At 31.0% G+C, this 27,997-nt stretch overlaps 2 protein-coding genes and 1 long non-coding RNA gene across 3 annotated transcripts; 2 read left to right on the top strand and 1 right to left on the bottom strand.

The window, feature by feature from the left end:
- The first annotated feature begins 14,627 nt into the window (after positions 1-14,627).
- LOC123895003 lies at positions 14,628-16,805 on the top strand. Its single transcript, XM_045945172.1, has 4 exons — positions 14,628-14,765; positions 15,910-15,976; positions 16,252-16,375; positions 16,635-16,805. Exons 1-4 carry the CDS (start codon positions 14,645-14,647, stop codon positions 16,719-16,721), a joined length of 399 nt encoding a protein of 132 aa, XP_045801128.1. The 5' UTR covers positions 14,628-14,644; the 3' UTR covers positions 16,722-16,805.
- A 772-nt stretch (positions 16,806-17,577) lies between these two features.
- On the bottom strand, positions 17,578-18,334 carry LOC123895002. The gene is made up of 3 exons (XR_006804048.1): positions 18,087-18,334; positions 17,866-17,989; positions 17,578-17,735 (listed from the first exon to the last, which is right to left on the bottom strand). It is a non-coding gene; the product is annotated as an uncharacterized LOC123895002 (long non-coding RNA).
- Positions 18,335-22,177: 3,843 nt separating this feature from the next.
- On the top strand, positions 22,178-27,476 carry LOC123895001 (60S ribosomal protein L18a-like protein). Its single transcript, XM_045945171.1, has 4 exons — positions 22,178-22,518; positions 23,457-23,532; positions 26,389-26,503; positions 27,162-27,476. Exons 1-4 carry the CDS (start codon positions 22,290-22,292, stop codon positions 27,219-27,221), a joined length of 480 nt encoding a protein of 159 aa, XP_045801127.1. The 5' UTR covers positions 22,178-22,289; the 3' UTR covers positions 27,222-27,476.
- The last annotated feature ends 521 nt before the right edge of the window (positions 27,477-27,997 follow it).

Genomic DNA, 27,997 nt, shown 5'->3' with positions numbered 1-27,997 from the left:
TATTTGGTTACAAAATAATGCCGAAATGGTTAGGCCGGATGCTATGACTGGGGTTCGAACCCCAGCTCTCTCACTCGTGTGTGTGTGTGTGAGTTTATGATGACTTTGTCATTTCGTCTATGTACAAAAAAAAAGTCTCATATATATGTTAAAGTCAAGCTAACAGAGACAAGAATGATAGAGTGAATCCATCATTGTTCACTTGAAAAATAAGTTAGTTACATATATGACCACTTCTTATAGAAGAGATAGTGTGCAGCAAGATTACTAACTAAACTAGAGCTGGTTACAATGGAGGGAAATATGCAAAATATAAACTAATGAGGTAACTTGTCAAGTAAGTTACTGTTCCACAATCTTCTATATGTTCAACAATGTACTTTAACAATGTGTCAAGATTAATTTTCAGAATTAAAAGGAAGTTTGGAAATAACTTGTTGGAAAATTTTATATTTGAAATGCAGAGAGCCGTCGCTGCAAACTTTTTATAATGAAAAAAAAAAAGAAAAAAAATATATTGATAAGATGTTGAAATGAAATTTGTAGGCAGTTTGAATATGTTGGCTTGTTCTTACAAAATTGGTGTGATCTAAGAACCCAAATATTTAAGCATGTAATTATTAGTTGATTGCTTCTTTTGCCTCCCTACCAACTTCTCGGATGTCCTATGCGTTTTTATTTTACCCTTCCACTACTTAAGTCTCGGAGTTTATAAAACAAAAATATGGTAGGGTGTATCCGCTACTTAAGTATCGGACAAAAGTATTTTGGTAAATTCATAGGGCGCGTGAAAAAATCGATAGGGTGGCAAAAAAAATTCTCTTAATAGTTTGATATCTGACTCAAGCATTAAAATTCATTATTTTGATGGACACAACTCTTAAATAATTTTTTTTTAACAATAAGAAAAAGAGAAGGATGTTCATATCATAGCACTCTTCTATTTCAAAAAATCCTCTCTCCCTCTCTCTATCACTGTATGACATGGGTGTTCGAGGTGTGGTTTGAATCGATTTTGAGGTAAAAAACATTTCAATTCGAAAATAAAATTACATGTGGTCCGGTTTTAGACGATTCATTAAAAAAAAATCCAATTCAATCCAATTTAATATAGTTTAATTTGAATCGATTTTTAAATATCCAAATTACAACCATACATGTTTAAAAATATATTAATATTAGTCAGCAGCTACATGAATTTCCAAATTACAACTGTACATGTTTAACAAATATTATTCAATAATAAAAGGAAATTAGAGGAAAATAGTAAGACACCGGGTTGTAAGAAAGTTGTGGATTAAGAGGAAAATATATAGAGATGCCATATTGAAAAAAATTTAAAAATAATAAAAGACAATCTTTAACTCTATGAGTTTTGGAACCCATTTGGGTTGGTCTGATAGTATTAGTTTGGGACTTGAGAGTGTGTTCCTCCTTAAGGTTTCAGATTCGATTCTTTTTAATGTCAGTTTAGGTGAGCTAATTTAGCTTTTAAAAAAAAAAAAACTCTGAGTTTTGGAAAAAAAAAAAGTTTAAAACAACAAGGCATTCTTGAATGCTTAGTCTATGTTGCCTACTCATAAAAATAATATAAGGCAATCTTCAACTCTATGGGGGGTTTGCTTCATCAATTTCCTTTTGTTCTATGTCTTTTATGCTTTCAATAAAACTAAAACTCCACATTGCTTTAAATTGTTGAAATTGTTTTGTGAATCTTAGGCCTTGATTGACAAAAGCATATGCTTGACGTGGGGGAATAACTCTAAATTTTTTGTGAATGATTTAAGTTCAAAGGTTTGATAATTAGCTATTTTCTAATTTTATCTCTTGCAACCTATGAAAATGATGATTTTATGGGTCTCTCATCGTCTTGTGCAGATACCTGATTATTATTAATAATATATTTATCGTTAAAAAAAAAAAAAAGTATGAAAATGATGATTTTTACCAAAGTTCATACAGATCCATAGGAAAGAATCCTTTACGGGCTTAGAACACCCCTTAAGTTTAATTCCACATAGCTATAACCAGTGCCAATAACAAGTGCCAATGATACGGCTACCTACGTTGATGCTATTGCCAGACCAAAATTAAGCATCCAATGTGAATATCTCGGGATTCCGGCCCTTGCCACAAAAGCTGACAGGAAAATGCAGTAGAGGTAACTGCAGCTCCGCGTCTACTGAGCATAAGGATTTTGGGATTCAACCAAAGATTCGTGAAGAATTCAATCTTCATCTAGACAGCTAGAGCAGAGTCAGAGGATACAACCAAAGGGATCAATCCATCTATTAGGAGTCCTACATTGAGTATATCAAAGAGTTCGATGTGGTACTAAGATCATGAGACTCTTCCACCTATTGGGCTAGTCTTTTGGGTTGGAGACTATCCTCATGTGCTTAAGTCTTAACAATTGGTGCTTTCATTGAGAGCTGAGCCACTTAAAGGGCTATTTAGAGGCTGAGTTAAGATGCTCCACCGAATAGTACCGATAGGTGACTGAAGCCGCCAAAAAGGAAAGAGATACCATCAAGTCAATGCCAATAGAGTGAATTAAGCCGCTGTGGACGACGGCTCTTAAAAGGCATGACAATGTTAGGAGTCCTACATCAAGTATATCAAAGTGCTCAATGTGGTTGTTAGACCAGGAGAGTTGTTGGCATCTTGAACAGAAAACAAAAGTATGAGGAAGTTTTTGTTTATATCACAAGTATTCTATTTAATTTCTAGAAGATTCAAAACAGAAATCTTCAATTTCAATTGAGTTATTCCCTCATATGATATGTATAAAGTTGTTTTGCCGTTAAAATGTAAGTAATAACTAAAATGAATACAACCTGGATACCAAAAATATTGCCAACAAATTCTTGTAATTATGGATTCCTATATATAATGTCATTTTGATGACAAATGAATAAATATGAGCATATATTTTGTTTTTTTAGTTTATTGTTTCTCTTCTTAAATTGTGGAGCTAGAAAGAAAATATATCGAAATCCAAAAAAACATGACCGAACAAGACAAACACAAAGCCTTCTCCGACCACTCTTCTCCGCCACAATCTCAACCCTTTCCACCTCACACTGACCCACACCATGCCATCGATATCTCTAACCCCGGCTCTGTCAACCCAATCGTCCCTCATCCGCCTGATGATCCTCACTCCGACCAAGCTTTACCCAGTATTGTTCTATATCATTCTTGCTCTTTATTTTTATTTAGTTTAAAGTTTATTTTATTTATTTATGAGTTAAATAATTTTTTGATAAATTATGACTTTTAAAATTTAATCTCTACAAATGATTTATTCGGTATTAGTTTTAGTTTTATTAATTGTTACAAATAATAAATACTTTTAAGTCCTTCCATTTAGTTTGCTAATAAAAAATTAGTCTGTATAAAAATTGAATGAAATTTTTATACTGACTAATTTCACAAAGTCGAAGTTTTGGTATGCAACCTTTTATTTATTTATTTATTTTATTAGGTTTGATTTTGAATTTAGAAATAAACAATGGAAGTATTCTTATTTATTTTCTTGGCTAAATATATTGAATGATATATGCGTTGGGTTAATGAAAGATCGGAACTCTCATAATATTTTTTTTTTCTTTCAATTTTGTTTGCATGTAAATTTAGCAGTTGTGAGATTTCATAAACTACAAGTTAATTTCATAATCCTTCAAAAAAAAAAAAAAGTTAATTTCATAAAAGTATCATGCGATAGATAAACTCAATAAAATAAAACTCAAACATACATTTAGTGGTAAATTTTCTAAGGCTTGGATATATTTGGTTGTGGTGAATTATTAATGTAATTTTTTTTTGTCAAGTAGCTTAGTAGTTTGAAATTTTACGTTTAAAGTGGATAAGTGAGTGTATCAAAAAAAAAAATGGATAAGTGAGATGATCGGATTCAAACCCCAGTCCCTACATATACAATGCAATGTTCCTGTCAACTGAGCTAAATAGAAATTTTATTAATGTAATTGTCTTGATTTGATTCACAGGTTCTAAAGTTGTTGTTGGTGAAGGAAAACGCAGTTGGTGTAGTAGACACCGTTCTTGTCTTATTATAGTAAGTGATTTTACCTTTCTCATTTTTTTAATGAAATTATTGCAAATATCATGAAGCAAATATCTACTTGATCTAAAAATAAAATAATATGCGATTCGGTTCGATTTTGATAAAAATAAAATCTAATCTGAGTAATTTTTATAAAAGAACATCTAAACACATTCAATATTTTTGAATGTAAACACTAATTAAAGTGGCTTACTTGTACCTAATTGCATTTGTTGAATTTCTATAGATTATAGTACATGTATGAGAGAAGAATGGTACCTCTAATCCTCTATTTTGTGACTTTTGAAGGTTGTTCTGATTGCAACTGTGCTTATTATTGACGGTATTATTGAAACGACAAGGTGTCCCAAATGTTATCATGGGTGGTTCTTCAGTCGTTTACACTCATAAAAATTAATTCTTAGTGAGAGATGGTAGTGGAAGTGGATTGTGCTTCTACTCTATAAACTAGAGAAAAGAAAAGGTGATTGAGTTTTCGGTATCTTTTTGGTTGAATCTTAAAATTCTTGTCCGGATTTGGCTCTGGATTTGAAGTTTTTGCATCATTGCATGTTCTTCAATCGTCTGGATGCTCACTAGTGACTTGGAGCGAGATCCCAAGAGATCCAAATTTCTCGATCCATATTTAGATTCTGCTGTGCTAATTTGGCAGTGTCTCTGTTCTATCCTTAATTTGATTCTATGCCTGGATGAGTAAATCTCTGTTTTCTAATCTCAGTATCGGTGATTCAGCTTAATTCTATGTAGTGGTGATGTTCCTCATTATCTGCTTTGGTGCTTCAACGTGGGAATTCTCATATTTTCCTGTAGTGTTGTGGGAGGTGTATATCATGTATTAGACAATAAATTCTTGTACTGTTATTTCTTTACCTTAGCATTTCTTATGCTTGGGTTTATTAATATATTAGCTTTTGCCTTTAAAAAAAAATTCTTAGTGAGAGAGTGTATCTAAATCTAAATTGTACTTAACTTCGTGTCTCAATGAGTGATTTATTAACTATTGTACCTAATATTTATTGATTGAAAAATACTAGGTATTGTATTGTTTGATTTCTCCTTCTCTATAAACTAGAGAAAAGTAGTTTCCACTAAATAGACTACATTAGCCTTCTTTTTTCGTTTCCTTTTAACTTGTAATACAGAAGTTAATGTTTTTTATTTGAATATTTAATAGAAAACGTAACATCATCAAATATTAATTTAATTATTAAATAAAAATACATGTCAATATTTATCTGGCTTAAATGCAGTTTTACCTCACATGTTTTGATTAAATTGGAATTTTACCCTCCTTGTTTTAAAATCCGGACTTTTACCCCTTCTATTTTAATTTTTTTGGATTTTGCCCTCTATCATATTTTGCTTATGTGGCAGTGCTGATGTGTAATACTATTTTTATATCAATATATATATATATGGGGAGGGATCAAATTACACCGGTGTAACATTTGAGTAATGTTACACCGCTCAATAACGCTTTAACGAATACAAATTTTACAAAATCCACCGTTGGATTGAAAGCTTATATCGTATAGATCATCCATGTTGAATTTTACAAAAATCTAAAATCGTTTGATATGTTATTGAGACCGATGAAGATTAATGGTTTATGCGTTTTTATTGAATACCGTTAATCTTGATCTATCTCAAAAACATATCAAACGATTTTAGATTTTTATACAATTCAACATAGATGATCTATACGATATAAGCTTTCAATCCAACGGTGGATTTTGTAAAATTTATATTCGTTAAAGCGTTATTGAGCGGTGTAACATTACTCAAATGTTATACCGGTGTAATTTGATCCCTCCCCTATATATATATATATATATATATATTCAATTAATCGAGTCTTTGTGTCAGGTTCGTATTTTGACTACGGAGGATGATTGGTGTTGGTGACACGAGCCAGGAGGGGTGTTCTCAATTAAATCAGCTTATTTGGCCCTTGACAAGAGAACTAAGCCCCAAAGGAATCTCCCGGGAGATGACATTGAAAATCTTGCTAGGGTGTGGAATTCTCGGGCCTCGCCCAAAGTGATTGTCTTTTCGTGGCAACTCCTCCAGGATAGGACTCCAACCCGGCTGAACCTCCGCAAGCGGAGGGTATTGATTGGGACTACTGATACCTCATGTATGTTTTGCGGGGCGATTGAGGAATCGGTCGACCACCTTTTTGTTTCCTGTGACTGGATTTCTCCGATTTGGTATTGTATTACTAGGTGGTTAGGGTTTGAGTATGTGTCCCCGAATAGAATAATGCAAGTTTTGAGAGCTTCTTGGGGATGAGTGTGGGGCGTCGAGTACGGTTAGGTATGATCCTTATGTGGCATACTGTTGTGTGGTCTATCTGGACCTTCCGGAATGATATTATCTTTGCCGGTGGGTCTCCAACGATGGATAATCTTGTGGATAGGGTGAAAGTCTCCTTATGGAAATGATTTCTAGGTAAAAACTGTTGGATATGCCTTAAAATCTCGATAACAAGAAGTCAGAAAATTATGTTTTTTGGAATTCTACCTGATCACGCCCAGACGTGGGAGCTGGCGCCCAGACGTGCAGAACTGGGATCAATTCTGCCTTCTCACGCCCAGACGCAGCGCTTTTTGACAGCATGTGTTGTTTTGCTGTTTTTTTGTTTTTTTGGAAAAAATATTTCTTGGAGGGTACTCTGACTTTGATTTGTTTTATTTTAAAATAGATTTGTTACTAGTTTTTTGGCATATATTTTTCTATAAATATGGATCACTTTATTCATAGAAAAATTGAGAGAGATTGAGGGAACAATAAAGATTTGCCAACAACAAAGGCTCGGGTTTTAGAGAGAGAACAAAAAGTTTTCTTTTGGTATAATTCTAGGGCAAAAGTTTATTGTTTGTTCACCTTATGTAGACTAGGTCAAGTTGAGTCTCTTGGCCACGGGAAGAGACTCGGGTTTTTTGGGTAGAACTAGGATTAATCCTTGTAATCCCAATTTGGGATTTCTTTTTGTAAGGTGACTATTTGATTATAGTGGAATGGAGGGGATGCTCTCTACCCCAGACTAGGTTATTTTGACCGAACTGGGTAAACAAAGATTTGTGTCTCTTCTCTTTTATTTGTTTACTTGTCTTTGGATTATTTATTATCATCATCTCTATCTACTTCATATATTGGTTGCTTGATTCAATTGCTCCACACATCAAGTTTCGTACAAAGTTTATAAATTTTACAAAATTCACCGTTGGATCAAAATTTTATATAATATAGATCATCTTTTAATTTTTTAAGAGAAATTGAAAATCATTTGATATGTTATTGAGACCCATGAAAATTAACTGTTTATGAGTTTTTATTGAATGCCGTTAATTTTGATGGGTCTCAATAGCCTATCAAATGATTTTCAATTTCTCTAAAAAAAATTATGGATGATCTATATGATATAACCTTTGAATCCAACGGTGGATTTTGTAAAATTTGTATTCGTTATAGTGTTATTAAAAACTTGTGCACCATGCACAACATTACTCACTAGTTCATGTTAGCCAAAGTCGACTGTATTTAGGGTTTTCTTCTCTAACTCATTTTGGACTTTCTTCCTACGTGGTCCAATTGTTATTTTTTGTATGTTTTTTGGTTACATTGTGTTTAATTCCATTTAAAACAAACATATGAAATTGTAACAAAAAAAATAAATATGAAATTGCATCTAAAAAAAAACTATACTACTCCTGTCCAAAAAAAAAAAACTATATTGTTTTTCATATTTGGCTCTTATGTTTTTTTTTACACAAATTATTCTTTTTATTTGAAACATTTTATAAACTATTATTCTAGTTAAATTTGCATCGTATTATATATATGCAAGAATTAGGATAATGGTCCAAAGTACATTACAATAAGATTTACGTATTTCGTTCGTACCCATATGAAATTATAACTTGAGCCGAACATGGATACAACCACGATCACCCATAAACGAGTACGTAGTTTATGCAACACCCCGCACAAATAGATGATACTATGAAACAATTATAGTAAACTTCAATTTCCAAAATACTGCTAAGAATCAAACATTCAAACACTAATCCATCGTAAATAGATTAAATTCTTTATCTTTGTCTAAACATCATTCATCATACCCTACTGGGCACTTGCATGCACCAATAAGCATTCCAATAATATCTGCAAATCAACGGCTCGCGTCTGCCTAAAAATGGGACGAGCCAAACCCATTTAGGTGGTCGAGTCTAAAATCACAGCCCACCTTATTTGATGGTAGACAAGCGAGTTGGCAGACTGACCAGTCAAACAAATTTTTTTTTTTTTGTTTTTTTTTTTATTTAGACATTTGTGTTGTTAAAAAAACATGCTAATATTATTTTTTAAAAATAGAAACAAACAAATTTGTGAGAAAAAACTAGCTTATGAGATAAAATTATCAAGGAAGTATGCTATAAGTTCATTAATTATATACTTATAAACACGTATGTAGTCACTCTAATCATCAATGAAGTATATGGCTATGTGTTTAAGGTAATAAATCGGGAAAATATGTGAACCACAACGTATGTGATGTTGATTCAAGTAATAGAATAAAGAAAGTAAGTTGCCACCGTAGAATAAAGAAAGTAAGTTACACTAGAAATCCGGTGAAGAAGAAGAACAAGTATGAAGAGACAAAAAAGAGCGAGAACGACCAATGCAATAAGAGAGTAAAGTGGCAAGAAATAATCCTAAATTTAGCTCGGTTGTATGAATGAATAGAAAAGAAAACCTAAATTTACTATAAATAAGTGTTTTATTTTATTGGGCTGGGCCATTTTATACTATTCCTTACTAATATTTTTATTTATTTTTTAATATTTTTATGTAACTCGTGTGCCGGCCCGCCCCGTGCTCGTCTTGCTTTTTAAGCGAGTTCGGCAAATCAGACTAACTAAAAAGGTCGAGCTTAAAACTTAGGATCAGTCCGCTAAAAATGGCGGAATAAATAGGTCAGCCCCAACTGATTGGCCCCATTTTACCACCGCTAGTCCTGAGGACGGTTGAGATGAACTAGCCTAGAGCCCATACTTAAAGGAATCTTATTTTGTAGCAATATGCATAAATAAATTTTTGGACGACTATACATTTTTTTCATAGTATATGTAAATCATAATAAAGGCTAGTAATTTTTGTTTTCGAAATATTAATATATCGAGCAATAATTTGCTAAAATATCTTTTATCTCTAAGGAATTTTGGACAAAATGTATGAAAGAAAGAAAAAGAGAAAAATACAAATATATAGAGAAATAGAGGATAAAAAAAATTATTAATGTTTATAATGTTTTTCATCTAAGGTTCAAATTGGCGACCACTAAAATTTATAATGTTTATAATGTTTGCCATGTTGAATGACAACTTGAGGCATGAGAAATTTGTTTAGATGACAAGTACTCCATTTTTAGACTATTCAAAATAGAAATTATCGATTGTCAATTACCTCAAATTATATGTATAAAGTGATTTATTTTTCTGTTAAAGTGTAGTTAGAATAACCAAAATGCATACAGCATGTAGTCTGAATATTGCCAACAAATTTTTTTAGTTATTAATTCCTATATATAAGGGGATTATGATGACAAAGGATGAATATACATTTTAGTTTTTTCTCTTCTCTTCTTTATTTGTGTATCTTGAAAATAACTCTAACACAACTCAAACAAACATGGTTGAACAAAACAAACATGAAGCCTTCTCCAGCCAGCCACCTCCTCACATTGATCCGCACCATGCCATCAATATCCCCGACACGGTTACCCTCCCAGCCAACTCCGCTTCCTCTCCCACACACGGTCACCCTCCCGGCCAAAAGGATTTTTCTAGTATTGTTCTATATCCTTCTCCCTCTTATTCATATAAGTTACAAGTTGTATTTATAAACACTTTTGAAGAGGTTATGAAATTGAAAATAAATTGCAAGTAGTCTTACGAATGCTATATTGATAGATAAATTCAAATAAGTAAAATTCAAACATATATTTAGTGGTAAAATTTCTAAGGTTGGGTTAACTTTAATTTGGTTGTGGATTAGTGTAATGTCATAATCTAATAGACTTAATTTTTATTCGCAGGTTCCAAAGTTAATGTAGATGAAGAGCAACGGCTTGGATTTTTTGGTCTTGGTTATGGCTGGGGTTTGTAAGTAAATTAATTTTACATGTAATGATAGTTGTAAAAACATTTGATATGTTTTGACGTAAATTTAATTCACAATTCTCGATTTATCCACACATAAAAAAAATAAAAATAATAATTACATGCTACGACTATCGAATCTTGTTGGTCTTATGCAATTTCCAATTTTTTCTCTCATGTTGTGTTAATTTTTACCTCGTGTTGACTTCTAATATAAATTTTGGTTTTGTGTAGATTTATATTGGGTTTCTTTCTTCTTGCTGTTCCGTGGTTTATTGGGGCAGTAATATTTTTACTAATGGTTTGTTTTAGAGCAAACCCGCGAGATAAAAATGGCTACCTATGTTGTTTTATTGCGGTAAGTTACTCTACCAATTAATTTTTTAGTTTAATTGCATATTTAGTCCAATATATTTATTTTAGGTTTCATAACCTTTTTTAAATAAATAATTGAAAAAATATAATTATTGTTCCATAGTAATTAATATAGACTACATGTATGTATCAAATTAGTATGTATGACAATGGTACCCCTGTCTTGTGACTTTTGCAGGCTATTGTGACTTCAATAATTCTGGATAGTGCTCAAAGGGTAATTTGTTATAATACATGCATTAGTGAAGGGGTGAATTTTTCTTAGAGCCATATGAAAAGATTTTGCAGCAGCCGTCAAATAAATAGAGATTATTTGTTATCAAGAGTTTTATTGAGTACCAGAAATTTGTAATATTTTATTGAAAGAAGAAAGAAAGAAATTCATGCAGATGACTTAGTTTCTTTTTTTTTTTTAATCAATTTATTATTATTATTTTGACTATGCCTCGATCTCCACATTTTGACTGCGAAAATTTTGTCTCACCACCTTAACCTCAAATGGACCACAACAAAATAAATTAAATTGCATTCTTCTTCGGAGATACACTTAATTACTTATTGTTTGGAATGAGAGAATTGGTGATTAAAGGAAGAGAAGTTGAACAAGCATAAATCACTAGAAGCTTAATTTGCACTAAAAAAAAATCTTTTAGCCACGGCTAAAGGTGTCACAGACCGTAGCTAATAATTTTTGTCACATTAATTTTGAGGGTGACTTATCTTGACATTGCAAAATTTTGAATCTAAGAATAGAGTGATTCATGTTGTGAAATTTTTGAAGAATGAGAAAAAACATGCCTTTTTTTAGCCACGGTCAAAACTGTAACTAAATGTGTCATAGACGGTGGCTAATAATTTTTGCCACATTAATTTTGAGGGTGACTTATGCTGGCATTGCAAAATTTTGAATCTAAAAATAGGGTGATTCATGTTGTGAAATTTTTGAAGAATGAGAAAATTGGTCTGCAAAGAGTGAAAGTGAAACTATAAAAAAATAAGGGAGAACAAAAAATACACGTCTGAAATTAAAAAAAAATATATATTTGGATTATTTTAGCCACAGTTAAACTGTGGCTAATAGACATAAATGGCCATGAAATTCTTGTAGTGTTGTTGAGTTCTAGCAAACAATTACATGAACTTTATATACTAGTTCAAAGAGGTAATAAAATTGGGGACAGTCGGGAATCATTCACATTAAATTTAAATTAAAAAAAAAGTGTAGGTGAGGAAAAATAGAATAAATTATTTTAATTTTTTTACATTTTTATTATTTCTCTCGTTTTTTATTGAATAGTAGATGTGGTGGACATATTCCCTTAAAAAATAATTCTTGATATTCTATATTAACATCGTACTTGTAACTTATTTTTTTTTTTAAATATTGTATCTCATATCGATACTCACACCTGTACCAGGTATCTTACCCGGTATCGTACCCATACCTAGTTATCATAGATACTATTCCAATTTCCTTAATTCCTTTGTTATATTAAACCAACCAATGAATGATATACTTCCCTCTCAATAGTATACCTTATTTCTCGATCCAATTTCTCACAAATTTGCAATTAAACCATGCCTTTATTTTTTTCTTCAAATAGTCTAGTGGGTACATGAAATTTCACTCTTAATATAAATAGTATTTGAGATTTGAACATGAGCTCTTATATATAAAATGTGATGTTTTTACCAAATGAGACTCACCGGAAAACCATTATTTTAATTGTATGGAAGTATGGAACTGATTTCCTAACTTCTACTTACGTATACAGTCACTAATGGCAAATTTTCTTCAAAATTGGTCCTTAATTTAGCCACTAATGATAAATTTCATGTTATGGCATAGTGTGGCTTTAGCCACACCAAAATTTTAATTTTATTTTTATATTTTCTTAGTAACAAATATAAGCAAAATTCATATTTCTAAGTTCATTGCATAATTAACTTATTCGATCTATAATATAAATCAGCTACATTAATTATCACGGATGGAGTATACAATAAAAATGAAATGAAAGATAAAAGGATAGGCTATGGTAACATCAATCCATCCTCAACGGTTATTCGCTTAGAAAATAAATACAATAAGTATCATGCTAAATAAGCTAGTTAAAGTCTTTCACAAATTAGGGTTAGCGGCCATCTATTTTTTCTCAACTTTTCTGTATTTTTATTCTTTCACAATAAGGGTGGTTTTTGACCATTTTTAGCCTGAAATCACCCCTCGACACCGTTTCTGTCTCTCTTTTTATTTAAATAAGTGGTTATCCACATAGATTTGTGATGTAGGAGGGTTTCTTTAGTAATTTATTATTTTAGCTAGATTTAGTTTTATTATATTTTAGGTAGATTTCTTATTTTTATATTTCACCTAGATTAGTTATTTTTATATTTTAGGTAGATTTGTTATTTTTATTTAGTTAGGTTAGTTATTTTTATTTTTATAATCTTGTAGGAGATTTGTTATTTTTCTATTTCACTGCTATTTAAGCTAAATTATTGTAGCCTTGAAGGCAACCTTTTGATTTAATAAAAATTCAGAGATTTTTCTCAAATTTGGTGGATTCCAAATTACTCCTTCTGGTGGATTCCGGAAGTCTAGTGGATTCTAGATTAGTTACTCTTTCTGGTAGATTCCGGAAATCTGGTGGATTCCAGAACCTTTATCTAACAGGATTAGCGCTTGCTTTTCTTTCACGCTTCCGTACTGCGTCAATTTGCTTCTTCGTTTTTTGTGCGGCGTTGTGTTTTTCGTCGTTTTGTGTGGCGTTTGTTGGTTTTTCGTTTTAGTACGGTGTTCCGTTGATTCAAATTGACATATCTACCTCAACTCGTTACATATCTGATGAAGACTTGGACGTAAACGTTTCAGATCCGAGAGTATGAATATTTCGATTATATGCTATTAACCTAGATGCTGTAAGATTATTTGTAGATTCACCTTTTTCAATTTTTAACAATCTTAAATTTATAGTGATCTATGTATTTTCAATTTGAATCGACGAATACTTTTTTAGACACTCACGTCCGTGCTGATTTTCTCATGATGGACTTGGTAAGCCCTTGTCGTATCTATAGTCTTTGGGTAGAGAATTTTCTAACCACATTGGGGACTATAACCAACATAATAAGAGTTTTAATAAGGTTTGATTTCGAGAGTGAAAGGGTAGAGTTTGACATGAATAAAGTATTTATAAATATACTTAAAGGCACCATATTTTGTATATTTATAAATATTTTGGAAGGAATAAGTTATCTTTTTCCTAGTGTATGTTAATGATTATAAGGGATACCAATTTTTGTTTTTGAGGTGGTAACATATCAATAGTTTGCAAAAACATCATTTTTTACTATGATATTGGTACGAAGTTTTCACCGTCGTTAGCATTGACTAATCTCTGTCGGGAAACCTGTGGGGCACAAGGTGAGTTCACCCCTCCCAACCGAATTTTTCCCATACGCATGAGTCAAGAATCGAACCCTTGACCACATATTTAAAGGACCAAAACTCTTACCACTTGAATTGTTTGCAAAAATGTCTTTTATCCGGAGGGTAATAAATGTGCGAATACACTTGTAAATTATGGTCATTCAATTGCTGAATCTAGGTGGTGGGACTCTTTGCCTTCATTTCTTTGGGATGATTTCTTATAGGACAATATGGATCCCCCTTATATATATTTTTTCCCACTTATATATATATATATATATATATTTAATACAATTGTTGGCATGTTGAACGAAAACCTGAGGTACGAGGAAGTTTGTTTATATGAGAAGTACTCCAATTTTGGATTCAAAACAGAAATTTTCAATTGTCATTGGTCAATTACCGCACATCTTACATAGAAATTGGTCAAAATGCATACAGCATGGAGTAACAAATTCTTTTAATTATGAATTCCTATATATATATATATATATATATAAGGTGATTATGATGGCAAATGAATATAATTTTTAGTTCTTAATTTGTGTAGCTCGAAAATAAGTCTAACGCAACCCAAACAAACATATGGCTGAACAAAACAAACTTGAAGACGTCCCTAGCCACACTCCTCCTAACACCGATCCAAACCATTCCATCAATATTCCTGACTCTGGCACCGTCGACTCCATCGCCCCTCCCACACACGGTTACCCTCTCGGCACCCAAGCTTTTCCTACTATTGATTGTTTTATATATCCTTCTCGCCCTTGTTCTTTTTGTTTAGGTTTAAAGGTTTATTTATTTTTTGATAAAAAAGGTTTATTTTATTTATTTAGGAGTTAAAGATAGTTTTGATCAAATTACAACTCTTGTGTTTAACCTTTACAAAGATATAAGTTTTTAGTTTTATTAAATTTTACAAAAAATTAATACCTATAGTCTCTGCAGTTAAATCCTCTAAGAGTAAAATAAGGATTTAAATTGAGTGAAAGTTTTGTATAAACTAATTGCACCCAAAAGCGTAATTTTTTCGCTATCTAACCCTTTATTTATTTATTGGGTTGGATTTTGACCTTGAAAATAAAAAATGAATGGTTTAGCTGACCTTTGTGCTAGCTATAGGTTATATTAAAGATTGAAACTTTCTTTATTTTTTATTTGTTTTCATTTTGTTTGCATGCACTTATCTAATTTTTATTGTCATACATCAAAGATTGAAGGGACTAATTAAAGGTAATCATACATAAAAGATTGAAGCTATAGGTTATACGTTACATGTTCTTATCTAATTTTTATTGTCATGTGTCATGTGTAAATATAGTAGTCTTCAATTTAGGCCATATTTTGATAAACAATTTAATTAATTAAACGATAATATAGAATATATGAGTGTTTATAGACAAATTATTTTTATATTAAAACATAAAATCAAATCAAATTTTACTGATATAATTTACAAGTTGTTATTATAAACACTTCTGAAGAGTTTATTTAAATAAATTGCAAGCATATATTGATAGATAAATTCAAATTAAATGGGTAAAATTAAAACATAATATTTAGGGTCCGTTTGGATTTGACTTATTTTTTAGCTAATGCAAATAAATAAATTTTTATGGTGATTCATAATTTTTCTGCTAATAAAAATTGTATCTTTATAAATTGTTTTCTCATAAACTACAATGAAAAACTTATAATAATGGATAAAATTTTATTTATTTACATAAACTCAAAAATAAGTCAATCCATACGAGCCCTTAGTAGTTAAGTTTCTAAGGTTGGGAATGACTTTAATTTGGTTGTAGATTATTCTAGTGTCATAATATAATAAACTTAATTTTGATTCGCAGGTTCCAAAGTTGATGAAGGTGAAGAAAAACGCTTTGGATTTTTTGGTTTTGGTTTTGGTTGGGATTTGTAAGTAAATTAATTTTACGAGTAGTAAAAATTGCAAGGACATTTCATGTGTTGTGACATAAATTTGAATTCTCAATTCTCCATTTATCCACATCTTAACCATCTTTTTATTTACCTAAAACAAAACCTTATTTTTTTAATAGGTGTGAAAAGTTTAAATTGTAGAAATAACTTAATTCTCAAATTTGTTAACATGCTGGAACCATTGATTCTATTGCTATTGGTGTTAAACAAATTCCAATTTTATTTCTAATATACATTTTGGTACTATGCAGGTTTATATTGGGTTTCTTTCTACTTGGTATCCCATGGTTGGTTGGGGCAGTAATATTTTTACTTATGATTTGTTTCAATGCAGACATGCAAGACAAATATGGTTACCTTGCTTGTTTCATCGGAGTAAGTGACTCTACCTAATTATTTTCATAAACTCCGTGGCTCCGTCCCAAAATATAAGTAAAAATTGGTCAACAAAAATAAATGTATTTGGTCTAGATCTTTAACCAAATACATCAAGTTTTTTTCACTCATTTTTTCTTATATATTTTGGGACGGAGAGAGTAGTTCCATAATAACTAATATGGATTAGTTGTGACAATGGTATTTTTTTTTGGCATCGTGTTGTGACAATGGTACTTCAATTTTGTGACTTCTACAGGCTGTTGGGATTTCACTTTTTTTGGATAGTATTGAAAGGGAAACTTGTACTACCAAATGCTTTAGTCAAGGGGTGGATTTTTCTTAGAGCCTTATTAGAAAATTTGTAACATCCCTCAAATAAAAAGAGATTATATATTTGTTATCTAGAATTTTGTTGAGTACCGGATTTTTTCAATATTTTAAAGAGAAAAAAAAAAGTGATTTTTTTTTTCTATACATTATTTTGTTTGTGCCTCCAAATTTTAAAGTGAATATTTGTGACTCCTCACCTTAACAGCAAATGGGTAACAACAAAAATAAATTAAAATTAAAGGTTAAAATATGTTTTAGTTTGTTAAGTCAGTTACAACTTTCATTGTTGGTTGTAATCTATAAATAAGGTCTTGCGGTCATGTAACAAAACCAACCTCTTGAATCTTGAAGGTCGTGAAAGAAAACACAAGGTAAATTTAAATTTGATTATCGAAGCAAAAATCTAAAACATGTCAAACTTCCATAATAAAAAAAATTTAAATTACAACACACTACAAAAAATTCAGCATTTACTCTATTAGCCACGGTTGTTTGCCCAATTTTGTCATACCTTTATGCCAAATCGATGTCATCTATCAAAGTAGACAAAATCCTATAATAATAAATTAAAAACTACCCTTCAATGTTTTGACACGTTAGGTTTAGCAAGATTATCATTTAAATGTCAGAGTTCAATGCTATAGAGCTAAAATGTAAAAGATTAGCTATTCATCTTTATAGGATTTAAAACACATTACTTCAATAAATATAAAGGAAATCAAATATAAAGCCACTAGGTTTGGTCAAGTGGTGAGAGATTAAGGTAATATACATGATGACCTAGGTTCGATCTTCATTGCCAACATCATAAATAAAAAAAAAAAATTAAAGGAAATAAAATATTAAAATGAGACAATAACAAACATCCATAAAATAAAGTTACACATAAGATACTAAAATGACAGAAGATCAAATATATCCTTGGTTATGAATTTAGTTACACATCAAAGAGACAATAAAAAAATCCATAAAATAAAGCAATAACATTAAACCCAAAGGTGATCATCATAGCTTTCCAGAGTAATTCCTTTAAAGAAAAAAAAATCAGTGTGAGAGAAATTATGAGAGAATAAAATGTAAAAATTAACAATTATATACTTAGAAATAATATATAATTTCATAACAAAAAAAAAATATATAAATTTTTGTCACTTAACTATTTCGGATGACGGCAGAAACAAATTTTGTAAACACACACAGGAATTTCAGACCTGGGACAAATATGATTACAATCGCTGTCAAGAATGCAAGGATGAGGATGATCATGATCATCATCATGTGCTGTGATATAAGACATGAATAATATGGAAGTTAGTTAAAATAGTTTATGTAAATTAATAAGAAAATTTGAAAAAAAATGAGAGAATATATATCTCACAGTTGATTTTGGTTACAACAAGAAATAGGTAAAGAACAAATACTGTAACATAAGCAAACTTGAACATTTGAACCATAGTTTTTCTCCTAGCCTTTATTTGTAACAAATGATAAATCATGTATCCTTTACTTCAACTAAATGAGTTTTATCATTTAGGAGTTGCAAGAAAACCTTCTTAACATAGAATCATTTTTAAAATGTCTCTTAGTTAGATCGATGTATCATATTTGTCTTTTTAGTTCACTCAATTGATACCTCATATAAAAAGTTTTCATTCGACCATTTATGTTAGGACAATTAAGTATATATAATGAGAGTCAAACTCAAAAGATTGGTCTAAATGAAAGATCTTCATAGCTTAAGAATCATATTTACCATATTTGTGTGGGACTTATAACATTGCTATGTCCTTTAAGAGTCGATGTCTAGATCGGCTTTCATTCTATTGGCACTAATCTGATAGTAGTCTTTTTCTTTTGGCGATTTCACTCACCTATCGGCATTCAGTGGACACGTTAATCCATCATATAGGTAGCTCTTTTCGTGGCTCAACTCTCAATGAAAACACCAATTATTAGAGAACTGAAATTATTCTATTTCTAATGAATCTCTAAAAAAAAAAGTAATTATTCTAATGAAAATATAAAAAAAGACCCACTAAAATTCAACACTTCTCTCTTCTTCATTTCTCCTCTCTTTCTCATATACCAATCATTCCATCAAATCTACTCTATTTTTCACATCTTTCTCTCTTCTCATACTCTCTCTCACTTATTCCTCTCTTCTCATTTTCTTCTCACAGCCAAATACACCCTAAGAGACCCAAAATTCAAGTAAAAGTCTAAATATCGATATAAATAAATTCTACCTCTATCTTAAATATTTAAATTATTTAGTTAACTATAATCTAACTCTCTATCATTGCAGACACGTTCACTTGAACCTTGTCTCAAGGTTCAGTAACAAGTCTGAAGGTTTACGGGTTGAACGAGTATCAGGCGGCCTAGATGAATTAAGTTGGAGTGAGACTTCGGTATCGTTTGGTCTGACTTTTTTCTCTCTTATTTAGAGCTTATGTAAACAACTTATGCAATTACAATTTTCAATGTAGTTTATGATAAAATAGCTTATAAAATTACAATTTTCACTAGTGTAAACTTATAAAATAACATAAAACTTAATTTATATTGCATAAGCTCAAAAAAAGCTTGGCCAAACGGACCCTTAAGACATGTATGATTTTTGGAATTTTTCTCTTTGCACCCCCAATTTTCCATTTTTGTCCATAAATAAATATTTCGGAACGCGTTTTCCGAAATTTTTTTGCCTTGAGAAAAAACTTTGGAATGTGTTTTTCGAATTTTTTCAAAATTTAAACTAGAGAAACTTCGAAAAACATGTTCCGATGTTTTTTTACAAAGACAAAACTGGAAAAATGGAGGGTAGAAAAGAAACACGGGAGATGGAATGACAAAAAATTCTGATTTTTGTCCAACAAAATTGGTCCATAACAAAAAATATTGGCCCATTATCCATTAGCCCAAGCTTTAAATGAGTTTTCTCTTGTAAATTATGTGTAAAAGCTTTAAATGAATTAGAGAGTTTTTTTTTTATTTTTTTACAAGACAAATGAATTAGAGAGTTATTGGAGTTTCAGTTTAAAAGCAAGACGAGAGGCTTGCATTTGTTCATTTAAAACATTGAGAATCTTTTAAATTTTCAACTATATATAGCAAGAGGAGAGTCTTTCAAATCATTTTAATATTTTTCTAAAATCTAAGAAAACTTAAACAAAAAATTCTGAATAGTATTTTAATTTTTAAATGTTGCAACAGGTTGTGAATAAACGTGATGAGTTTGTTGTTGAGAGTTGTTGTAATATGAAAGGTATGAGTTTGGTAATGGATTTGGAAAAGTTGAAATGGGAGTATCGAATGTTTGAGTTTGCGGTTGAAAAGGATATATATGTTTGAGGGTGCTGAAGATTGAGTGGTGGTGTTGATGGGATAAAAAATGGAGGAATAAGGTTTGAATAAGTCATGGGAGGTGTTGAAATTCAAGAAATGAAAACACTAAGGTTAGAACTTAACACATGATGAGAGTCCATTCCAAAGGAATAGTCTAATAGGTGGGAGAGTCGCGTAAAATTTGATATGCTAGATTGTCGTTCGAAGTTTGAACCCTATATTTTTTTTACCATTTTTTAATGTCTAATGTGTATTGAGTTTATCACTAGAGATTTTGAAAAGAAAAATATTGACGAATTTCTTTTATTGATATTATTCCATTGTCCATGCTCCAAAATGAGCTGTTTTTTTTTTTTCAATTTTCATTACAACATTAATTATTTTTCTTCTAATTCTACCTCTAATTAATAAATATTATTTACATGTATACCTTAGTAAATAAATACACTAATACTTAGTAAGATTACTCTAGTAAACTAGTATTCCTTTTTCTATTTTATAAAACAAATTTAGGATGAAGGGTGATGATAAGAGACTAGGATCGTTTTTCAAAAATTTGACCAGGTAAAGGAGTATTTAGTGCAATATTATTAGACGATAAATCAGCCCATGTATATTTTTTATCATGTGAATTGAACTTTAAATTGGGTTCAAAGCATCTTCATCGAAAATATTTAAGTGTAAATTCCGAAGGAGGGCTATGTAAGGTTTTTCAGCCGGAGCTAGCTGCTCAACTGAACTACTTGTGGAAGCCGACCCATCGATAGGAGCTGCGGGGCGGGAAGGCTGATGCAGCTCTTGGTTTACGCTTGCTTCTGAGCCTGCATCAGACCCGGGAGACATTTTATAACTTTTCTTCCACATATTTAATAAACTTATGATCTCATTAATTAGGTGATGTCATGCTCCTCAACTCAACAAAACAAATGAAATCTTAATGTTCAAAGAATACCTTTTTTTTACAAAAAGTTCAAAGAATACTTATAAATATATTTACATTAACTTTTAAAATTACTAGAGAATCACATATAGTGAAAATATTTTAAAATTTGCATAATTAACTTCTTAAAAGTAGAAAACATAATATTTTCAATAATATTTTTTATTTCGTTTACTGGTCTCAAAAAACAATAAGGCTTTGTTTAGTATGACCAAATTTGGAGCTTATAGTTTATAAGCTTTGTATGATAAAAAAACTTGTTTGGTAAACGTTTTTCAAAATAAATTTATAGCTTATTTTACTAATTTATAGTTTATTTTTCAAACACTATTTCAAGCAGCTTATAGTTTATTACTTATCTTTTTTTTTTCTTTTAATTTTACCCCTATCTTACTTAAAAAAAAGAAAATATTAATTAAACATATTTTATTTTTTTTAAAAAAAAAGTTAGTTCAACCGTTAATTACCTAACAATACAAAATGTCTGTTTGAATTGACTTATTTTTTAGCTTATACGAAATAACTTATGCAAATAAATAAATTTTTATGTAATTTTATAAGGTTTTCATGGTAGCTTATGATATTTAGTAAAAAAAAAAGGTAGTTTATGACAAAACAACTTATAAAGATATAATTTTTATCAATAAAAACTTTTCAATTAACACAAAAATTTATTTATTTGTATAAGTTATAAAATAAACCAAATTCAAACGAGCTTTATTTGATGGTGAAAATTTATTTATGCACTTATGCATAATAACTCACAGTGATTTGAAGTAGAGATTACTCCCTCCGTCCCAAATTATAAGGAAAAAAAGTTCATTTTTTTGTCCCAAATTATAAGAGAAAAAATTATTTTTAAAAATGTTTTTTTCTTATTTTCATAAAATTAAATGCAAATTGCATTTAATTTATTCTCTCTTTCATTTTCTTAATAAACAACAACCAATAAAAATTGTTTTTACATCTTCCTATGCAACTTATTCCAAGGAAAACTCACAAAAACATACTTCAAATTCTGATGTTTTACTTTTTCTTAATAAATGTGATTTTTTTATTTTATCTTATAATTTAGGACGGAGTACTTTTTTTTTCATACAGAGATTACTCTAATTTGCGTTTCAAATTCACAAAATTCATTGGGTCCACATAACAATAATATTAAATTTCCTAATTAGTTCATTCATAGTTCCAATCTCCCACACCACAAAGCACAAACACATTTTTCACACTCTTTTCACAAAACCTTTCTCCAATCATCACCAAACCCCCAAAACTCCCATCAATCAAACAAAAATGACCGAAAAAGACAAACTCGGAGCCTCCTCCGGCCACCCTCCTCCGCCGCAATCTCAACCTTTTCCACCTCCTCAGTACGGTACTTTCCAAGGTGTCTCCAACTTCCCTCCTCCTCACACCGACCCATACCCTGCCATCGGTTTCCCTCAACCCGTCCCTCCTCCCGGCTCCGACCCCTCCGTACCTCTTCCTCCCTATTACCCTCATGGCTACCAAGCTTTTCCCGGTATTGTTCTATACTTCTCTTTATTCTTTCTTTCTATTGTTTTAGGGTTTTTAATTATTGAGTTTGATTTTTAGGTTGGAAATGAAAATTTGAAAATTTTGATTTTCTGGGGTTGTTGTATTCGATGATCTCTATGATGGGTTGGATCAAAGATTCGAACTTTCGTGATTTTTTGTTTTGGAGCTGTGACTGTGAGAGTTAGTATTAGATCAACTCTCTATGATTGAAATGTTCTAAGCTAGGGTTGACTTTAATTTTATTGTGAAGTATTGAGTTTGTTTGTTTTTTTGTTTATTCAATCAATATATTTGATTTTGAAGGTCGAATTTTGGAAATGGTTTCTATGTGTGGTTATGGGCATGGATGATCAAGGATATGTTTTTTACTGTTTGTTGTTGAACAATACAATGGAATTTGTCTTTGGAGTTTAATAGACAAAATTGGTTGGATTTTGATATTGTCTTTGCAGCTGTGAGATTTAGTTTTAGTGGTAGGTCAACTGTCCTCATATGAAATTATTGGGTTTAGGGAAATGTTGCTAAGCTTTGAGTTGACTTTAATTTTGTTGTGGAGTATTGATTTTGCTTATTTATTTATTCACTTAGGGTCTGTTTGGATAAACAACTTCTTTGTAGCGTATAACACAAACGCTTATTATGATAAGCATTTATGTATAAGCTTACGAGCTATTTTCATAAGCTATATTGGAGAACTTATGAAAATAAATCGAAAAAAAGTTATGAATATTATCATAAGGTGTTCTAATAAGTTCTCCCAAACAGTCTCACAAAACTTATGGCAGTAGATAAGCTCAACTAAGTCAATCCAAACAGGCCCTATATATATTTGATGTTGAAGGTTGGTGAATGATCATGGTTATGTTCATTTATTTTGAGGGATAGATTTTGAGATTGTTTTGTTGTGTGATATTGATTCAGGATATGCAGTTGCTGAAGGAAGACCTGTGAGAGAAAGGCGACTGGGGTGTTGTGGTATTGGTTGTGGCTGGTGCCTGTAAGTAAATTAATTTATCAGTCTCCGATGTAGTTGCAGATTAGATTGCAATAACGTGTATAGTTAGATAGATTCATAGATCGATATATATATAAGTTGGCTTTTCTTTTCATAATACGGCATTCAAAGCTATATCTACATATTGGTTCTCAAAGTTGTCTATTGTCTATCGTGCATGAGGAAAATACACTCTTTGATTTCTAATATTTTTTTTTCCCTTTCGTCTTATTGAGGGAGGGTTTGCACCAAGAGAATATTGAAATGTTAATTCCATTCTGATTTTTAATTTGATGGTGTGTCTACCTAATATCATTTTAAGCTGAATAAATTAGTCGTCATATCATAGTATTAAAGAGCTGGTTTATGAAGTATACCGGGGACGGAACTAGGAAAAATTATTAAGGGTGGCGAAAATTTAACGTGTGCGTTTGTCTTTGTTTTTAAAATTTAACGTGTGCGAAAATTTAAGGTGTTTTCCTGCAATGTGGGCGAGTTTTGGTTTACCTCCTGTAATTTTTTTTAATTGCCCCCTGTAATGTGAAGATTCTCTCGTTTACTCTCTCATGGAATATGTTGACTTAAGATTCTGTCATTTTGTCTCATGTAATGTTATTGAATTTTGATTTACCCCTTTCACTAAGCATGCCACGTCATCATTTTTGTGGAATCTTAAGTCAACATATTCCATAAGGGGGTATACGAAAGAATCTTCACATTACAAGGGGTAATCCAAAAAACAAAATTTACAAAGTAAAACCAAAACTCGCCCATATTGCAGGAGTTAAACACCTATTAATTAACCCTTCTAAATATATGTATGTATGTGGCATGTGAAGATTTTTTAATTACTGAAAATGGCATAACATTGCATGGTTGTGTTGTGAAAACTAGATGGTGCACTTTAGAATTTGAGGTGGCAGCTGTAGTTTGTAACCACATATTCAAAGTTTGTAAACACATATTCAAAAATATTCAGAGGGGCGAATATATAACTTCAACTATATATACCAATAAATCTTTGGAACTTGGGGGTGGCGGCTGCCCCAAATCTGTCACACCTAGTTCCGTCCCTGAAGAATACTACAATTCGAGAGGGATGATGGAAATGGCATACAATTTTCCATTTCATGAGACCCATCTCAAACATCAAACCGTAGCTTTGTGAAAAAGGCCACCTGCCAGCAATCTGCTTTGAATGTTAGCAGTTTGTGTCAATTGGTTTCTACACATTTTCTCACTTTACTGTTCAAAGTAGAAGGGGTATACATATGATCGTTACTTTGATTGGTGTATAATGAGTTGAAGAAACTGGTCATAATGGCGTTTAATCTATAAAACTCAATCAGTGGTTGACCTTTAGTGATATTATGTCTAAAACCAGTTTCTTAGATATGTCGCTTTTTCTGATTTAGTGCATTTGGGCATTAGTGTTTTTGTTCTTTTTTCTGGTTTCGTAGTAATCTGGTCATTCTGGTTAAAAAACATACACTTTTTCTCAGTTTTGAAGGGGATGTTAATGATTCATGTCGTTTAGAAAGATATATGATCTTTTATATCTGAAAAAAGGAAAATGACTTCTTTGAAATTTTAAATTTAAATTAATGGATGCAATTTTGTCTTTTCAATTTATGATAGCCGATTTCCTTACTAGGAGTAGAGTATCACAAATTTTTCATCATGCTTGTGATTTCTGAAGAATATTACAATTTGAGAGGGAGAGAAGAGGGAAATAGCATAACATTTGCTATTTCGTGAGACCCATCTCAAACATTAACTCACAATTTTGTGAAAAAGTCACCTTCCAGCAATCTGCTTTAAGTTTTCAGCAGTTTGTGTCAATTGGTGTCTACACCTTTTTTATATTTTCCCCATCTCTTCTGACTTTAATGTTCAAAGGAAAATGGTAAAAACTTGTTGCTATTATTTGGACAAGTGTATGATGAGTTGTTCTGATTAATTTTTTCTTCATAAAAATTTCAAGCAATGATGTATATTAAAGTTGTCTACTCAACATTATGCTTATTGACTATCATATTTGTATATTAAAGTTGACATACAATGCTATACTCCCTCCGGCCTTAATTAGAAGCAAATACTAGTTACTTTTTAGATTCATTAAATGACTGATGTATATGGTCTATATTGACCAGATACATTAGTTGTTCAATGAATCTAAAAAGTGGAGATTTGCTTATAATTAAGGCTGGAGGGAGTATAAAAGACTTGAGAGTTAAGACTTAAAGTTTACAGATATTGAATATGTTTTTTTGATTTGATTATATTGAATTACATGTGAATTGTGAAACAAGTAATTCTTGACATGATTCACGTCTTTGTATAGATTGTTGTGGATGCTATTTTACGTTTCCTTGGCTAAGAAATTTCATAGAAAGTATTATTACATGCCTTAGTTAGGATTTTTTTTTTTTCATAACACCAACAAACTTGAACCAGTTGGATCCGTTCGGTCTTTTATTTATACAAACATGATGGGGGTATGGTTCATAATGTTTCCCTTCTGTGAAAATGTGCAGTTCTCATATAGTGTGTATGACTGTATTCCCCTTACGTGTTTCAATTTTCTAATTTCCATTTTCTCATAAATTTATAAAACTAAGACAAATAATGAATATAATATCACATACCGCGATAGTAAGAAGAGTACACACTAAAGTAGTACTTCAGATTGTTTTAATCCATATCACCTTTTTACATGTTTATTATCGCCTTGTTAACATGCTGGAACCATTTACCATTGAGTCATTGACGTTTGTTCTGTTTGTGCTGTCCACTTTCCAGTTTTAATTCATACATTTGTCATTTTATGCTTTTCTAATATTGTTTTGTCCTTTGAAGGTTTATAATGGGTTTCTTTCTCGCTGCTATTCCATGGTATGTTGGGGCAATAATTATGCTTTGTTCCAGAGTAGACTACCGAGAGAAACCTGGATACATTGCTTGTTTGATTGCTGTAAGTGATTCCATCCTTTCATAATCATTATTTCAGTTGAAGCCTGTTTCAGTTCTTAAATTATGTAAAGTCTTTAGGTTATATAGCATACTTAGTGCCATTACATGTTTGAAATTTCATCATTTGCCCTCATTAATCTACTAGTTACCCAAGTACACTATATAAAGAAGCATGTAAGCAAGGAGAAAACAACGGTAAACAAAATGGGATTATAGTGAATTTAATGTAGCGTTTTGGGTAATATCTTAACTGTGTCATGAATCACTAAAACAAACACGACACTGACACATAGACACCATAGTACTTTAACAAAATGGAAGTGATTTAATATAACAACATATGTTGCTGTCTTGACTCTGACACGCCTTCAATTTGAAGTGTTTGATTTAATATAACAACATATTTTGGAGGGTTTAACTAAGTGGTTTGTTCATAAGCTTTTCTAAAGAATTTATTGAAAAAAAGCAAAAAATAGCTTATTGAAATTTTACAAGTTGTTTTATAAATGTATATGGATGAACTTGTCATGTATTTAGATTGTGCATTAAATATCTTATAAAACTTGTTTGGATTTCTTGTATCAAATTATAATATGTATGAGAATATTACTTCACTTTTGTCATACAATAACACCAGTTTTCTGAGACTGTTTTTGCAGGCTCTTGTGGCTACAATTGCGATTGTTCTCGGAGCAACAGATGTAGCAGATGACTGGTAATCTTCACTTCATGAGTTGTAACGTTTGCTGCTAGACTGAGTGTATCTAAAAGTGTACTTAAAAATTGTGTCTCAGTGAAATTTACTTATACCAACTACATATTCATTGAAAGATGGTGTGACTTATGTGTAGCTTGTAATGGTGTGACTTATGTGTAGCTTGTACTTTTATTGTTTTATTTTTTACAAACTTATCCTGCTCAATACCAAAATATGTTAGTACTGTAATTATTAAGCAAGACTTTTTGTGCTTTAATTTTATATATAATATAATCTCTTTGGAAATAAGTAGATTTTAGTAGTGTCATTTTAAGAATAATCTCATAACTTAGAGAGACAGAGAGAGAGTAAGAGATGGAGATCAAGATCGAAGAAGACTAGATGAATCAACTTTGAACAATCAACCTCTTAAATTAAATGGGTCCCACTTGTTTAACCTTGGTAGAAGTAAAATAAAGCAGCAAATTAAATAAAAAAAAATTAGGAGAATGTTAACATGTGCCATATATGTGCATATATGGCACATGTTAAGGTAGTAAAAATAGAAATTATGTCTTATAATTTGTGCATTTTAACTTTTCAAGCATTAAATGTCTTGTATCATTAAATGTTAAATTTTTATATTAAGATACCTTATCATGTGTCCTATATGCACATGTTAACAAGACCCAAAAAATTATAGCACACTTTTTTTCTTTGAACAGTAAATGCCAACAATAAACATGTTTACGCGTTGCAGAAAAATCGTTCCTTTTCTGTCGACAAAGAGATCGGACG

The sequence above is a fragment of the Trifolium pratense genome, linkage group LG7 (assembly GCF_020283565.1).
Source record: "Trifolium pratense cultivar HEN17-A07 linkage group LG7, ARS_RC_1.1, whole genome shotgun sequence".
In the NCBI taxonomy this organism is placed as follows: Eukaryota; Viridiplantae; Streptophyta; class Magnoliopsida; order Fabales; family Fabaceae; genus Trifolium; species Trifolium pratense.
The sequence above is the reverse complement of the archived record's forward strand: the minus strand, read 5'-3'. Positions and strand labels throughout refer to the sequence as shown.